Raw genomic sequence first — 18,495 nt, forward strand, 5'->3', positions numbered from 1 at the left:
TTAAGTATGCAGGCGACGTATCTCTCATTATCATATCGTAACCACAATGAACTCCTAATCAGAAAGTTAATGAGTTAATGTGTGTGAAATCTTATGGAACTTAACTGCTAAGGTCATCAGTCCCTAAGCTTACACACTACTTAACCTAAATTATCCTAAGGACAAACACACACACCCATGCCCAAGGGAGGACTCGAACCTCCGCCGGGACCAACCGCACACCAAATCAGAAAACTTGGTCCTCAATGAAGTATAACATTTTGCACAGAAAGCTCGTATATTACGGACACTAACGTAGAGTCCGTAGCTCGTGGTCGTGCGGTAGCGTTCTCGCTTCCCGCGCCCGCGTTCCCGGGTTCGATTCCCGGCGGGGTCAGGGATTTTCTCTGCCTCGTGACGACTGGGTGTTGTGTGATGTCCTTAGGTTAGTTAGGTTTAAGAAGTTCTAGGGGACTGATGACCATAGATGTTAAGTCCCATAGTGCTCAGAGCCATGTGAATCATTTTTTTGAACTAACGTCCTGGACAGAGAACGCTGCTATTTCTATAAACATCGAATATTACGGAATAGGTAAACATTGAAAACCTAGAGACTTCGAGACTCTCCAGAAGTAAGAAATACTGAATAACAAATATTTGCTCTTGATCCGATCGTACACGCCAGCCAGTGATGCGTACCGTTTCAGTACAAAGCATGCAGGTACATTTCGCAGCAGTATTGTTCCTGCCTGCAGCAGGTTACGTATGCCAACACGGGATTACTTTGTTCAATTGCCTCCTCAGTGACCATAGGCGTATATACAAGTTGATCAACATGACGTATTACGTCGACGCCAACGACAATCGTATTTCGATACAAATCAGAGTTTGGAAACCCATACTGAGTAAACATTAAAAGCATGCGTTAGTGCCTTCTTCAAACACCGTTAAATCAAAGTTGATTTTAAATACAAAGTGCTGTAACGTCCTGATGTTCGCACTGAGCCAGTAAATAGCATGTAGCGTTGTACAGTGCCTTCTTAGCGTTCGCAGTACGTTAACTTCGAGCACTGCACGTGGAAAGAATTGCAAGACATGACACTGTTTACTGTGCAGCTGAAGGAAATCGTCGAAGAACACAGCGAATATACCGCGGATGTTTCCATGTAAACGTTTGTATGTACGAAGATGTCCGCATTATGGCACATTTACTGCAGTTCACGTTCGACTGGGTAATACCGACACTTTGGCGCCACGTAGGTGTCTTGAGGATGACTGCTGCGGATATTACAGGCAATCGGATAACCTCTCAAGAGAGCCTCCCTCATTCGCGGCCGCTTTCTTCATGTCAGTGACGATTTCCCTTTAATATAGTGTCGCCGCAGCAACCTGCGAATGTCACAACGCCAAAATGGTGCTACACTACTGGCCATTAAAATTGCTACACCACGAAGATTAAATGCTACAGACGCGAAATTTAACCGACAGGAAGAAGACGCATTTACACAAGATTGGCGCCGGTGGCGACACTTACAACGTGCTGACATGAGGAAAGTTTCCAAGCGATTTCTCATACACAAACAGCAGTTGACCGGCGTTGCATGGTGAAACGTTGTTATGATGACTCGTGTAAGGAGGAGAAATGCGTACCAGGACGTTTCCGACTTTGATAAAGGTCGGATTGTAGCCTATCGCGATTGCAGTTTACCGTATCGGGACATTGCGACATTGCTGCTCGCGTTGGTCGAGATCCAATGACTGTCAGCAGAATATGGAATCGGTGGGTTCACGAGGGTAATACGGAACACCTTGCTGGATCCCAACGGCCTCGTTATCACTAGCAGTCGAGATGACAGGCATCTTATCCGCATGGCTGTAACGGATCGCGCAGCCACGTCTCGATCCCTGAGTCAACAGATGGGGGCGTTTGCAAGACAACGACCATCTGCACGAACAGTTCGACGACGTTTGCAGCAGCATGGACTATCAGCTCGGAGACCATGGCTGCAGTTTCCATTGACGCTGCATCGGACAGGAGCGCCTACGATGGTGTACTCAACGACGAACCTGGGTGGACGAATGGCAAAACGTCATTTTCTCGGATGTGTCCAGGTTCTGTTTACAGCATCATGATGGTCGCATCCGTGTTTGGCGACACCTCGGTGAACGCACATTGGAAGCGTGTATTCGTCATCGGCATACTGGCGTATCACCCGGCGTGAAGGTATGGGGTGCCATTGGTTACACGTCTCGGTCACCTTTTGTTCGCATTGACGGCACTTTGAACAGTGGACGTTAGATTTCAGATGTGTTACGACACGTGGCTCTACCCTTCACTCGACCCCTGCGAAACCCTACATTTCAGCAGGATTATGCACGATCGCATGTTGCAGGTCCTGTAAGAGCCTTTCTGGATACAGAAAATGTCCGACAGATGCCCTGGCCAGCACATTCTCCAGATCTCTCACCAATTGAAAGAGGTGGTTGTTCTGGGTACTGATTTCTCAGGATCTAAGCACCCAAATTGCGTGAAAATGTAATCACATGTCAGTTCTAGTATAATATATTTGTCCAATGAATACCCGTTTATCATCTGTATTTCTTCTTGGTGTAGCAATTTTAATGGCCAGTAGTGTATAATGGCTTAAGATTGATGATAGAAATTCACGTTGGTGTTTTGGCTACCTAATCCGTCGGACCTGAGCACTATGGAACGCATCTGGGCCGCTACTGAACGTCACCTCTACGCTCACAAACAGTGGCACATAAGTTGCGGGAATGGCGTGATCTTTGTATAGATATCTGATGCCACACACCTCCAGAAAGGTACCAAAGACTTGGCTCATCAGCTTATGTCCAGTAGAGGCGTAAATGTATCTATTTTTTTTCTATAGCGACTGTTTTCACATATTAGCAGTTGCCTTTTCTCAATGCCACGAACTTCTGTTCCGCCGGTCTCCTTCCTTCCCATAGGACCCTCCTTTCCGTGACTTTGACTATAGTTCCCTCTACGGTGCCCTTGGCTTGAGTCGGCTTCTTCTCCCTGGGTGAGACCAGTTGAGTAAACACTGCGGCCATCGCTGTTGCCACGTCCGTCGAACGTGTTCATATCATCTCAGTTCTCGAGAACTGTAAAGGACACACTGATCTCACATACTCATGTAAGAAATTATTATCTGGATCTGACAGAATTTGGAAGAGGCCTCTTTGTGAGTCTCCATTTCGCCGGTTGATCAAATTGTGTAATATCTAGATATGTGGTGCTTTTGGATGTGATAGTGACCTAAATCTTGGCTGCATGAGACTGTGATGGTAGGTATACTTGTCATCAATGTTCAGGCGAAGAGGATCTCAGTATTATGCACCAAGCACATCGTATTCCCTTCAAATCCATACCTCTGTGTCATTGCACACTGTGGATCAGATACTAGCAGAAGCTGGACTGGGACATTACCATCCCATGCCATGTCCCAGCTGCATTTGCAATGGTGCTATTGCAGGGAAACATGTACTGCTGATGAACTTCATCACATTGTGCTTAGCAGTGAGTCATGGTTCCGCACTGATCTAGATGACCACTATCAGCAAGTATGATGGCAACCTGGGAAGAGGTCCCTTCCTTCCAGTGTTTTGGAGAGGCATTGTGATGTTAGTCCTTGTGCCATATTGTGGGGAGCCATCAGGTATGACTTCGGGTCACAGCTGGTAGTGATTGAGGAGATTCTGAGTGCACAAGGATATGTACGGACATCTTACATCCCCATGTGTTACCTCTCATGTGAAATATCATTGTTCCATTTTTCAACAGACGTGGCACGTGTCTTTATGACTGTCTGTGTCATGTTGAGGTACTTCTTTAGCCATGAAGATCCCTAGATCTGTCCCCAATAGAACATGTGTAGGACCAGTTCAGATATCAACTCTGTCCCAGTGTCAGTATCCAGAGTATCAGGGACCAATCACAACAGTTATTTCCACCAATGGCGTGTTTCCTGTTGGTTTGTGTAATCACACCCCACTATTTCTGCCTGTGTTGCACAAAAGACTCGAACACATGCATCCATGTTTTGCAGTATTAAGTAAGGAAAGCATTTGAAAAAGCTTCACCACCCCTAGTCCCCCCCCTTTCCCCAACTCCCTGTCTGTGACGGGCTCCACCGTATCCCATCTGCTTTCCTACATGCACATCCTTAAGTCGATAAAAGCTGATCGTTCTCATACTGCGCATAATTTCCCTTCGTCGTTAGCCATAGGATCCAGGGAAGCACCCCCGCTTCTTACCTCGCATTTTTCTTAGAGTAATCACAGATAATTTGCGACTCTGGCAGTGTGTAAGTGGAGAGAAATGGGGCGATGTTTTCTCTTTCGACCTCTCGGTGACAAGAAAGGTCCGGTTGGCGGCGGTTTGTGCACTGACAGAAGGCGAACGCGCTATTTATTGGAGTGGCGCTGCGCAGTGCGTAAAGGTCAGTAGTTGTGCGTGTGGGCGGTGGGCTGCTTTCGCCGGCGACACCCGTACGTTCCCCAGGAGTTATCTGATGGCGCTCCCGGTATGGGCGGGGGCCGGTCCAGCTTGCAGGCTGCAGGCCGTGGCGTCTGGCCTTACACTGCAGCCGCCGTATCCGGCTGGGAGCGCGACACACGGACATGTAGAGTGGCCATTACCTCGTTAAGGCTGGAGTGCGGTGCTCACTGCGGGCTGCGCTCTCAGGTCTTCCTCGATGAGCTGACGACAGGATGGCGGGGCTGAAGGAGCACATTGTCCCTACGGTGGCCTGCAAGTAAGGGTTACCTGGAGGGACGCGGTGATCGAAGGACAGGTATCGTCACTGTACTCTTGAGCAGTAATGGAAGAAAAAAAATCATCGATACCATGAAGGATCGATACGTATCTTCGATCAAAAGTTTAGAGTACGTCCTATCGGCCCCAGTCTCTACACATCTGATTTGAAAATCTGTCTGCAATAGACGTTTCTGAAAATAAACCGCTTGCAGCTGTATGTGAACTTTTACACGAACACGGCCAGTTTCGTGATGTCAAATAACGTCTTTAGGTTTACAGCTACAAGATAAGAAACGTGCAATCGACATTATGATAAAAAAAAGAGACCTATCGTAATGATCTATGACACTTTACTTTCACTTGCGTCTTTGTCCCGCAATGTTCGCAGGGTCGGCGTGGTTACAACGGATTTGGCAAGGTTAATTGAAAGGGGTGGCTGGATGCCCTTCCTGCCGCCACCCCATAACCCCCCCAGGACGGAATCAGTGTACCCCAGCTGTCTGCGTCTAGTGGAAACCATGAAATAGTACGGAAGTGGTGCAAATGTCTGCGTGTCGTGTAACTGAGGCGGGATGTGGGGGCCAGCCCGGTATTCACCTAGCGGGATGTGGAAAACCGCCTAAAAACCACATCCAGGCTGGCCGACACACCGGCCCACGTCGTTAATCCGCCGGCACGCCTACCCGAGTCCAGGAAGCAGTGCATTAGCACCCTCGGTTAGCCCGGCGGGTGATGTATGAGCAATGACAACCGATGTGAAATACACGTCAGTAAAACGTTTAAGCCTTAATACAGGAAAGGGGGGGGGGGGGGGAGGAACTCAACCTTCACGAAATAAAATACTGTTACCCACAACGAGCAAGACATCATAGTTTAAACTGACGGGTTGAAAAACTGAGATGTTAAAAGCGCGTTTCCTTACAGTGAGAAGATCAAAATAATAAGGCAACAGTTAAAGCTAAAAGCCCCAGAAAGCAACCGTGAAAGAGCACAGTTATGAAAATTTCATTCTAGGAAGCGGCGGGCAGCAACCCTCCAATCGCCTCGTCGTGCAGGACCACACTGCTAGTCAGTCAGTGTGATCTTGTGCGTCACGGAAGGCACTAGACCTACCAAACTTATAGCGCGGAAAGTTACGAACATTTTCGTGCATATCCAAGTATCATAGGAATGACTGAAGCCCCCGTTACACAGCACAACCATTTAAACTATAAAATACTTCAACATTCCAAATGTGCAGGACCAAACAGACCAGAAGCAAGAGCATATACAAGTCGAGGAGCAATAACCAAGCAGTCGAATAACTACGACTTTACGTCCTTGAAAGGCAAAAAGTTCGTCAATGTATTGTAACGTCTTAACTCTGCCCGATTTTTAAGGGTGTGTTGGGGGTATTGTTTGCCTTTCAGGGACGTAATGTCATACTTGTCCGATTTCTTGGTTATCGATCCTGGGTTTCTTGTTATATGTTCTTGCGTCTGGTCTGTTTGGTTTTGTATTATATTTTTGTATACTGAAGATTTTTGTGCTGTATAAAGAGGGCCTCAGTCATTCCATGATATTTCGATATGCACGAAAATGTTTGTAACTTTCCCCGCTATGTCGAAGGTCGCGATAGTGCTCTCCGTGACACACATGAATACATTGACTAGCAGTGTGGCCCATACGGCGAGGATTGCTGCCCGCCGCTTCCTAGTATGAAGTGAGTTTTCTTAACCATGGGCTTTCAGTGTTACTAGCTGGGGCTTTTACCTTTAATTATTTTCTTGTTTTGATCTTTTAACTTGTCAGTTTTTCATCAGGCCAGTTTGAACTATAATGCCCTGTTTCTTATGCGGGTAACAGTATTTCATTTTCAGAAGGTTGAGTCCCCCTCCTGCTCGTATGAGGGCATAAATGTTATACTATTCATATTATACTATTTCATATTGCCTGTCATAGAGCATAGATTATTACGATAGGTATATGCTTTTTATCATAATATCAATTGTACTTCAACTGTCTTGTAGACGTACATCTGAGGATGCGATTTGACATCATGAAACCGGTCGTTTTCCTGTAAACGTTGTTACGCAGCTGGAAGCGGTTTACTTCGGAAACGTGGATTACTTCGGCTGCAGTTGCGCTCAACTATTTGTATCTCTTAGTGGATTTTCGTAAGGTTTAATCAGAATGACACAAGCTTTAAATCAAACAAAAAAATACACGAACAAGTTCACTGCCTGACAAGAAAAAGTGAAGCACCCGTAAGGAAGGAGACAAACAAATGAAACTTCACGGTCTGAAGGGGTACATGATTTTATTACATTGATCACAATATCCAATCAAATTTAGAAACAGCTTGACAATACGAGTCCACTTATGAATATGACATCGCTCCCCTTCTGGCCCGTAGGAATGCACTGATTTGGTTATATCCTCTCCTGAGGTAAGCTGGCCCACCACCACTGCTGCAACTGGTTCTTGATAACCTTATAGTCACACTAGGACGGAGTTAACGTCTGAACTGGTCCCACAGATGCGCTATCGCATAGAGATAAGGGGACACTACTAGCGATGAGAGGACCTCCGCATATGCTGACAGTTGATAGAACCACATGCCATTTGTGGGAGAGCATTATTCTGTTAAACGAAACAACTAAGATACAGTCGCATGAGAAGCCACACGTGAGTACGCAAGATGTCCGTGACATATCGTTCTACCATCAAAGTTCCCTTGATTGCTACGAGCCGTGACCTGAACTCATACCCAGTAGCTTCTCACACCATGATGCCATGAGTAACACAGCTATGCCACTCCAAATCGTTCGAAAGATGCGACATCTCCCCAGGTCGCCGCCGTTCTGGCCGACGAAGGTCATCCAGGGTCGTGCAGAAAAACGAACACTCGCTGAACACATTGCGGTGCCTTTCATCAGAAGTCCATGCTTCCCAGTTACGACACCACTCCAAACCCAGCCGTTTGCGTTGTGATACTAACGGCAGTCAATACATGGGGCTGCTGCTGATCTCCAAGTGTCTAAAAACGAAAATAACGATCGGCGGACATATTTTCAGAAAAGAGCTTCAGAAAGTTCCTCAACTACTTGACCACCTGTGTTTTGTATCTTGCACGACTGTTCCTTTGGGGAAAACAGATGAGAAGATTATGGTTAGACGTACTGTCGAAGACGAGGGAATTAGAGAAAGACCACAATTACAATTTCGGGAAGATAGGAAAGGAAACTGGCTTTGCCCTTTCAAAGGAACCATCCCAGCATCCCCTCCAGGTCATTTAGCGAAATAATGGACAGCCAAAATCTGTATGGTTGGGCGGGGTTTTGAACGACTTCCCTCACGAATACGTGTCCACTGTCAAGCCACTGCGCCCATGTGGCCCTTATACAATGAAGAAAAAAAATTACGCCTGGAAAGACGACGTCGATATTGATCCGATGATGGCATATGCCACCTGGGGGATAGTAGATATATTGGTAATGGTTTTAATGTTTTCCACCAACAGATAGCGTAAAGGCATAGCTAGCAGAGCGAGAGCTGTGTGTACCCTTTAATAGGAAATGCTCACAGCCAGAGGTCCCAGTGTGCTGCAGACTTGTAAAGCAAGCCGGTAACCATGCCACAGTCCGGCCCCTGTAGCTGAGTGGTCAGCGCGACAGAATGTCAATCCTAAGGGCCCGGGTTCGATTCCCGGCTGGGTCGGAGATTTTCTACTCTCAGGGACTGGGTGTTGTGTTGTCCTAAACATCATCATTTCATCCTCATGAGTCGCCGAAGTGGCGTCAAATCGAAAGACTTGCACCCGGCGAACGGTCTAGTCGACGGGAGTCCCTAGTCACACGAAATTTTCATTTACCGTGCCACAGAGATGCATTCATGCTTCCCAAAACCAAATGAGCGAGTCTCAAAGGGGTCAAATTGTGGCCTTCCTAGCGGCGGGATGGTCCTTTCGGAGAATTGCTACCCAAGTCGGACGTGCTGGGTCAATTGTGCAACGATGCTTGTATCAGCAGTAACGTGAAAATTCTTACACCCGTAGCCGAGATTCTGGACGTCCACACAGCACAGACGTCCACCAGGATCCTTGTACTGTTTCGACAGCAGTGACTATTGTATAGATACCAGAGGACAGATAAGAGGTTCTTTGGAGTCCAGACGTGTCAACACGAACTGTTACGAACTGGTTATTAGCAGTGGGGCTACAGACACGGACACCTCTAGCCCATCCTCCACTCACCCCACAGTATCGATGTGCACGGCTCAACTTGTGCCGTCAGAGGATCCCTTGGAAAATGGAATGGTGCGCCGTGGTCTTCAGCGATGGAAACGGGTTCTGTATGCACGCAAATGATGGTTGTTTTGCGCATACGACGTACACCTGTTGAGTGCTTTCTCGTAGAGTGCATTCGTCCAAGACACACTGGCCTTATGGTTTGGGGTGCGGTAAGCTACAGCCCTCGTTCAGCTATGCAGTCGAACATTTTCTGTATCCAGAAAGGCCCGTACAGAACCTGCAACATGCGGTCGTGTATTATCCTGCTGTAATGTGAGGTTTCGCAGGGATCGAATGAAGGGTAGAGCCACGCTTCGTAACGCGTCTGAAATGTAACATCCACTGTTCAAAGTGCCGTCAATGCGAACAATATGTGACCGAGACGTCAAAGGATCGCGATTCAGTCTGGAACCGCACGACCGCTACGGTCGCAGGTTCGAATCCTGCCTCGGGCATGGATGTGTGTGATGTCCTTAGGTTAGTTAGGTTTAAGTAGTTCTAAGTTCTAGGGGAGTGATGACCTCAGATGTTAAGTCGCATAGTGCTCAGAGCCATTTGAACCATTTTTTGAACCATCTTCAAAGAATCGAACGCCCATGTATATAAAGCAGCTTCAAACGTCCGACTACTGGATGATTGTAATCTGGCTGTTTGTGCTCCATTTCAACCAAAAGCAAGTTTTCCGCGCATCTCAGTGTTTATGACGTCATATCTCCTGAAGATTAATATAATTTTGCAGATACATTCACAGTTGTATGTAAGGGGTTGGGTTGTTTTGGGGGAAGAGACCAAACTGCGAGGTCATCGGTCTCGTCGGATTAGGGAAAGATGGGGAAGGAAATCGGCCCTGCGCTTTCAAAGGAACCATCCTGGCATTTGCCTGGAGCGGTTTAGGGAAATCACGGAAAACCTAAATCAGGATGGCCGGACGCGGGATTGATCCATCGTCCTCCCGAATGCGAGTCCAGTATGCTAACCACTGCGCCACCTCGCTCGGTTGTTGTATATTGGTACTGTGTGCAAAGTGTGCCACGATTCGAGATTGTTGTGAAGAAGTAATAAATTTAAAGGTACCTGTGAGCCATTTTAAGCAAAAGGTATTTTTCCACGCATCTAAATGGCTCTGACGTTATACCTCCTGAACTATGTTTTACATTGATATAATTTTGCATGTACATTCAGTTACACATGTGTATACTGTGTGCTAACAGGTTTACGAAGATTCGCAGTGAAGAAGTAATAAATTAAAACATCATGTCTGATGCTGAAATTTTACTGCAGGAACAGCGAAAATGTAGTAAGCGACAAATTTTTTACTTTTTATCATTTTTTGGGGTGATTTTAGCGAGAAAAAAGTTTGTTATATGTTTTAAATTACATGTAAAGTTTGCTGAGAGTGGCTAAGTGCTTTAGCGAGAAAAAAGTTCGTTATATGTTTGAAATTATGTGTAAAGTTTGTTGACAGTCACTAAGTGCTCTCATTCTCAAATACTGGATGAATAATCTCCAAGTGCCTCCGTGCTGTCAGCTACGCTACCACAAGAAAATTGTTTCTAACTGTTATGCTTGTATTATTGTGCTAAACTTTTAACATGAGATTAAGTGTCTTAATGAGTGGGTTAGGACAGTGTTTTAAACGTTTATTAAATTCGATCAATAATTACACGAAATCATTTTTGTTGCCCCTCGAAACCGTCCTTATTCCCTACGGGTTACGGGGTAGTCGCCTCTAAGACAAAACAAAACGATGCGGCACGAAGGAATTAACTGAAAGGGACGGAAGTCGATAGATGTTTTTGTATCCCACCTGGAAGGCGACGCGTGGGTCTGCTCCTGAAAACTGAAAGGTTGACCGAATGAAGGAAGTGAGTAGGAACAGGAAAAGGTAATACACGTTGGTACTGCAAGAAAGTAAAAGTGGTTTACTGGTGCATGAATATATACAGAGCATACATAACTTTGTACGTAGGTGCGAAGCCGTAGACCCGACGTAAAGTAGAGCAAATATATATGAAGCGAAGTGTCCGGGCTTTCTGCTCTTGATCCAATGAGGAGAATCTGGAGCGGAGGTCGCAGATCCGGACAGCGCCTGCTAGAGGGCGCTGTCGTCGGTGTCGGTGTCGTAGTGCCAACCTACGCCGTGGCATCGTAGCTATTGGTACCGCAGCTGTGATGCACATCTACAGACAAACAAGTGATTACAATTTCAGAAAAATTCAGTAATTTATTCAAGAGACGGAACTTCACAAATAGAGCAAGTCAGTAACGCGTTGGTTCGCCACTGGCCCTTATGAAACAGGCTTGGCATTGATTGATAGAGTTGTTGGTGTTCCTGTAAGTGATGTCGTGCCGGATTCTGTCCAACTATCGCTTTAGATCGTCAAAATCCCGAGACGGATGGACGGCCTTGCACATAATGCTCCAAACATTCTCAATTGGAGAGAGATCTGACAACTTTGCTGGCAAAGGTAGGGTTTGCCAAGCTCTAAGACAAGCAGTAGAAACTCTCGCGTGTGCGGGCGGGCTTTATCGTGCCGAAATGTAAGTTCAGGATGGCTTGCTATAGAGGACAACAAAACTCGACGTGCGATATCGTCCATGTACCGCTGTGCAACAAGGGTACCGCGGATGAGAACCAAACGAGATCTGCTGTGAAAGGAAATGGCACCCTAGAGCGTCACTCTTCGACGTCGGGCCGTACAGTGGACGAGAGTTACATTGGTATCCCATAGCTGTGTGAGGATTCTCAGTGGTCATCGGGGATCAGTTCGAAGTGGATCTCATCCCTAAAGGCAATCCTACTCCAGTCAATGAGATTCCAGGCCGAAGACGTGTGTGGAGACGCCCTGGAAAAGTGGTGGGATACCAACCTGATTGTCGCCCGCCATACGGCATGGCTACCAAGAGTGATGGTCTTGGGAGCTATTTTTTTTAAGAGTAGGTCCTCTTTAGTTGTCATTATTAAGATGGAAAGGGATTCACCATCTTGGAAGCATAAGTAGAAAAAGCGCTGAAGGGGATTGAGAATAGGAAGACATGTGGAATTGATGATTTACCAGCAGAACTGTTGAAGAGTCTGGGAAACAAGGCAAGAAAAGAAATAGTCTACCTCTGTAACAAGATATATGACAGAGGGGAATGGCCTGAGGACTTCCTTGCAACAGTTATGATACCAACGGAGAAAAAGAGAAACACTCAAAAACGTGAAGAGCACCGGACATCAGTCTAATTTCTCATGCAGCTAAAGTCTTGCTGAGAGTGTTGAGTAGAAGGCTATATGGCAAGCTGGATAGAGCGATTGCAGAGGAGCAGTTCGGGTTTAGAAGAGGAAAGGGAACAAGAGATGCTTTTGGCCTGTTAAGAACTGTAGGGAAAAGATATATGGAAAAAGGTAGAGATTTCTTTGCTGTTTTTATAGATTTAGAGAAGGTTTTTGACAGAGTTTAGTGGAACAAGTTGAAGGATATTTTGAAGAGGAAAGTAGTAGATTGGAAAGAGGTTCGACTCATACAGAATCTATATTTACACCAGAAAGTAAGGATAAGTATTGGAAATGAAATGTCAGATGGAAGCAGCATTGGACGAGGTGTTAGACAAGGGTGTTGACTTTCCCCACTGTTGTTTAACGCATAACTTGAAGAGATTATTGCGAAAGGCTTAGATAGGCAAAGAGGAATATGTATTGGTGGAAAGAGACTAGAATGTATAAGATTTGCTGATGACATGGTATTAGTGGCAGAAAGTGAGCGGACAGTGAATAACATGCTGAAAGATCTGAATGAAGCTTGTGTGGAATATGGGATGCAAGTAAACACAGCAAAAACAGAGTATGGTCATCAGTACAAGACGCAGACTGTTCAATATTAAAATAGGACAATCTAAAATTAGCCAAGTAAATTCATTTAAATATCTTGGAAGCACAATAACTGAAGACTTGATATGTCACCAGGAGGTGTAAACTCGAATTGCCGTAGCGAAGGAGGCATTCAACAGAAAGAGGAAACTCTTATGTGGCAAATTAGATAAAGGTCTAAGGAAAAATTGTTCAAATGGCTCTGAGCACTATAGGACTTAACTTCTAAGGTCATCAGTCCCCCAGAACTTAGAACTACTTAAACCTAACTAACCTAAGGACATCACACACATCCATGCCCGAGGCAGGATTCGAACCTGCGGCGGTAGCGGTCGTGCGGTTCCAGACTGTAGTGCCTAGAACCGCTCCGCCACCCCGGCCGGCTCTAAGGAAAAGGCTTGGCAAATGTTTTGTCTGGAGTGTGGTACTATAAGGGGCAGAAACGTGGACGCTGAGACGAGAGGATGAAAAAAGGTTAGAAGCATTTGAGATGTGATTGTGGAGGAGAATGGAGAGAATAAGCTGGATGGAAAGAGTGAGTAGTGGAAGAGTATCGGAAAGGGTTGGTGAGAGAAGATGTCTGGTGAAGGTTGTAAGAGAAAGGAAAAAGAACTGGTTGGGACATTGATTGAAACGGGAGTGCTTGCTAGCAGATGCTTTGGAAGGATGGTTTGTGGGAGAAGACTGGGAGGAAGAAGGAGATACAAGATGATGGACGAATTAAAGGGCAGAGGAAATTATGCAGACCTGAAGAGGATGGCAGAAGACCGGACTGCCTGGAGAACTACCATGTGAAAACCTGCCTATTGGCAGAAATGATGATTATTAATAATTGGTAACCTGCAAAAAATAGTGTGTTACAAGACCACAACAGACTAGCTATAGTATAACTGAAATATATTGGATCGTTAAAAGTCGGCACCATTCGAAATACTATTTAGACTCAGCGACCCAGTGTTGTGACACTATAATTGCCTGTCGATGTGTTATTGTGTTTCCTGTGTGAGGAGAGGGTTAACTGATTAATGACAGTAATTGTAATTGTATTTAACTCTTCAGCAGCGGCACTGGTCAGTGTTTTTCCCGCATTGAGGCGCCGCGCGTTTTCATACTGCATCTATCTGCTCTGCTTTCCGTTTATCCCGTCGTGGGAAGGCAGTCGTAGTCGAAAGCCCGAGGCTGCTATTTTAATACACTGACCTTTACTAAAATAACCACGAATTATGCGACATCTCATTTGTTCAAAAAGCTCTATCGTTGAAGGCTCACAGAACATAATTGTACTCACAGTGGCTCGATGCGACTGGCTGACACATAAATTCATTTACGTTATTGTTCTGCTGGTAGCATAACTGGGAGGTAATTAAATCCGAGCGACCCGCCACGCAATCTCATTTGCCGTTCGCGGTCAATCATGTTAGCGGCGCACAACTACAAACTACGAACGGACTTACACCACATTCAAAGTATGAGTCTGAACTGCATTGCGTGCGTGCTTTGATGTTCAAAACTGTTAGTGCGACGAGTTGCCAGAGATAACGGACGGACATTTTGGCGAAAGGTCAAAACTATGTGTATCTACTGTGTTTGCAGTTACTTACTGAATTACATTCATACCGGCTCATACTGAACCAACAAGTGACTCTTTTACCTCCACCAGGCTCCTCTTCAATTAATCTAATCGCAGTTACAACTTTGTGTTGGAAGTTATACAAAATTGTGAATTTTGTACATCCTGACGATTAGTTGCTTCAAATAATAAAATCGATGAATTCTTCAGTATCAATATGTGTAATATCTCTTTAACGTTAATGCTGACTATTTATATTTCACCGCTGTCCGGGGCGTCTCCAGACACGCCTTAGATCTCCAATTTCATTGACTGGAGTAGAATACTCTTGAGTGATAGTCCCGCTTCGAATTGAGCCCCGATGACCAGCACCATGGGGGTCTGTGCAACGAACCACTCACAAAAATGTCGCCACCGAGACAAGTGCGTGCGTAATAAGACCGGTACGCGTTAAAAGCGTTACGGAGAGTGGCAGTTGTGGAGAATGTTCCACACGGTCGCTAGGTTACCTCTGCTGGTGGGTCCGTGCCTGGTGCTGATGCAGGGGTCACTGGCAAAGATGTTCCGTCTCCATTCTCAAGTGATTCTACCCCCTCTGGAACGCGTTTCCGGCCATATGTACGAGGGGTGTCCGTAAAATAAGGATCCCAATTTTTTTTACAGTGTAAAATATTTTTATTTCATGAATGCGTACGTTTTGGAAAGTTCAGACTTAAACCTAATTTTCTACATAGTCGCCGTTGAAGTCAATACATTTTTGCATGCGGTGTACGAGCTTTTGAATGCCCGAGTCAAAACAATCTGCCGCCAAGCCGCGCAGATACCTGAGAACCGCTTCTTCCAGCCCTTCTCTGTCGCCGAAATGCGTTCCACCCAGGTGTTTCTTCGTGTCAGGGAAGAGACGGTAGTCAGTTGGGGCTAAGTCCGTGCTGTAGGGTGGGTGTTTTACCCCATCCAAATTTTGCGATGAACTCGTTGGTGGCTTTAGCGGTATGCAGTCGTGCGTTATCCTGATGCAGACGCACCCCCTTGGACAGCGTACCGCTCCTCTTGTTTTGAATTGCACGGCGCAATTTTTGCGATGTGTCGCAATACCCGGCAGCGTCGATTGTTGTGTATCGGTGGGCAAGAACTCGCACAACAATACTTCCTTCTTGTCCCAAAACACTGTTACCATCACTTTGTCGACACTTTGCGTTTCTTTGTATTTTCGCGATCTCGGCGACTCAGGGTGCTTCCATTGTTTGGACTGTTCTTTGGTTCCGGGTGAGCGGTAGTGCACCCAAGTCTCGTCTCCAGTGACGATGGAGTCGAGGTATTCCCCGCCAAGAGTTCCGTGGTCTTAAGAAGCTCTTGGGCCGCTTCAACGCGTTGACGTTTGTGGTCTTCGGTCAACATTCTTGGCACCCACCTCGCGCAAACCTCAGCATACCCTAAATGTTCCGTCAAAATCTTGTCAATAGAAGTTTTGCTGACATCAGGGATCATTTCGGAGTGCTCACGAACTGTCACTCTTCGATCTGAGATTGTTTCGTCAGAAAGAGATGGCCGTCCGGAGCGCTCCTCATCATGGACGTCAGTACGCCCGTTCTTGAATTCTCTGCACCATTGGCCGGCTGGAGAGGCCGAGGGGTTCTAGGCGCTTCAGTCTGGAACCACACGACCACTACGGTCGCAGGTTCGAATCCTGCCTCGGGCATGGATGTGTGTGATGTCCTTAGGTTGGTTAGGTTTAAGTAGTTCTAAGTTCTAGGCGACTGATGACCTCAGAAGTTAAGTCCCATAGTGCTCAGAGCAATTTGAACCATTAATGCACCATTTTTGCACATGTTGTACGGTCTTACACTTGTCTCAGTAGATTTCGCATAGCTGGGAATGGATTTCTGCCGGCGCAACGTTTTTTGCAGACAGGAAACGAATCACCAAGCGCAGCTCACATGTGGCCGGCGAAGCGTGGGGGAGGTCCATCACGTACGGCTGCCAAACCAAGACTGAGCTCCGCAGGCAGTTCGCTAGGGAGGGAATTTGGAGTGGGGGAACCAAGGTACACTACAGAATCGCGGGATCCACCGTAACAGCCATGGAGGTAAAAATAAGGGGAGTTGTCATGACGTCACAAACTTGAAGCCGACCCAAGTGAAGATCCGCCATGTTAGCTACCCCAAAACATTCACTTCTGGTAGTTTGATTCCTTGTAGTCGTGAAGAGTTTTGATAAAAAATGCCAGCTTGCGTCGCTTACGGGTGTACTAATCGTTCTGATTGTAGTCTAAAGTTTAAACAAATCACATTTCATTCGTAAGTGGACTTATTTAAGCGCTATTTTCTTATATATACTAGAAATTCTGATGCGCTGTAAAGGTTTGCAGTATGGTTTTACTTTTATGATTTGACTTTAGATTACCAATCAATTCAACGTGAAGAGTTCTCTGGAGGTGAGCAATACACTTGGTTTTCATTGTTTGGTCATTCCCAAGTAACTGAAAAGTCCTGGCAAGAAATATCCTGGAAATGGGGACTAATATTTTAAAATGCGATAATTTAATATAAAAGTAATGTAACTACATGTAGTTAATTAAATCTTCAGTAAAATGTGTGGAACACCTGTTACAGTGGTTAAATTATAAGTACTTAAAGGGTTACATATGTTAAAGCAACGTACCCTATCTAAGCCCAGGCTATTTAGATCATTACTTTAGTCACTGTGTTGTCGTGTTACCCTGTAAATTGCTGTTATTTGCCACACTGGATGTCACTTGGTAGGTGCAATTGAAAAACAAAGCAGATGTGTAAACTGCAGTGGGTCTGACAATCTTAAATTCCGTTCTTTTCCTTCGTAATTTAACGAATCTTTCACTTTGTTGAGATGACAGCTGGCTTGTTTATATCATCGCTGCATACATCGATGGGACACCAAAGGAAATAAGGTAAGTTTCTTGCAAACATAAACATTAAAAATTTGCATTTCACTTGAAAATGCAACGAATAGAAATCGGTGCCTCTAAACTATCAATAATTGCTTTTGGAGTTCTGGCTTTATCAATTATCGACACAAACACAAGTCAATGAGAGTGAATAGAAATGGATTACGGAAGCGCGCTTTTCATAGCAAATACTTCTCTTCTCGGTTATTCGAAGTGTATAAACAAAAAGGAATTACAGTACTGAGGCCAGAAGCGTCATATTTTCATGTCGTATTACTGTATCGAATACGCATTTAAGACCAGAAAAACGTTTGGAGTTGCGTTCCTTATGCTGTGTTGTTCACTAAAATAGTGTAACATTAACTATATAAAATAAATATTGCGTGCACACGACAGAAACAACGAACAAGAAGCAATTGTAAACACTGGTCTGCTAATGTTTTGGGGGATCCAAGATTGCGGCAGGCCCCTCCCACTACCTTCAAGACAACGTACAGCCTAAGTCTGTAGCGTCATCTCCCCTTATTCTACCTCCATGGTAACAGCCCTTTTCAGGACTGTAGCGCCATGGGAACCTTACTTTACGGACAACCCTTGTACATGTGACCCTTGACCCTTATCCACTGAGGGACCATTTCCTGCAGTTACGGTCTCATTTACAGACATCCAGCTTTCTGGTGACGTCGTATCACTGCAAGAGAAGAGAGACAGAGATGTTTAGTGTTCAACATGTTGTGGGTGCTGAAGGCGTTAGGGAAGAGGTTACTGAGCACCCGAGTGAGAGTCGCGTGTGGTGTGTGTGTGCAGAGAGCCAGCAGCCGTCGGTGGTGGTGGATGCGGCGGCCGCAGTGTCGGAGGCGACGCCGACGCTGGTGTTCTACGTGGCGCTGGGCTGCGCATGCGCGCTCATCGTCATCGTGCTGCTCGCCGTCGCGGGCTGCTACCTCAGGACCTCCAAGGCGCGCCGCCACGGGCACATCCTGCAGTGAGTACCACCCTTGTCGCATTAGAGCCTCTTTTGCGTCTGGCATAACTCCTCCTTTAACTGAAATATGGATAAAAGTATATTAAACGGTAATACAGGGTGGCGCACGAAATGTGTTACCATTTTGTTTTT

The 18,495-nt window shown here is 45.8% G+C and overlaps 1 protein-coding gene across 1 annotated transcript in view; it reads left to right on the forward strand.

Annotated features, from left to right (window-relative positions):
- Positions 1–18,495, forward strand: part of LOC124786947 (tyrosine-protein kinase Dnt-like) — a 567,480-nt gene that overhangs the window by 486,831 nt on the left and 62,154 nt on the right. The window contains exon 4 of the mRNA XM_047254302.1: positions 18,186–18,363. Coding sequence (XP_047110258.1) covers positions 18,186–18,363 — 178 coding nt within the window. The remainder of the gene's footprint in view (positions 1–18,185; positions 18,364–18,495) is intronic.

Source organism: Schistocerca piceifrons, chromosome 1 (genome assembly GCF_021461385.2).
Source record: "Schistocerca piceifrons isolate TAMUIC-IGC-003096 chromosome 1, iqSchPice1.1, whole genome shotgun sequence".
Lineage (NCBI taxonomy): Eukaryota > Metazoa > Arthropoda > Insecta > Orthoptera > Acrididae > Schistocerca > Schistocerca piceifrons.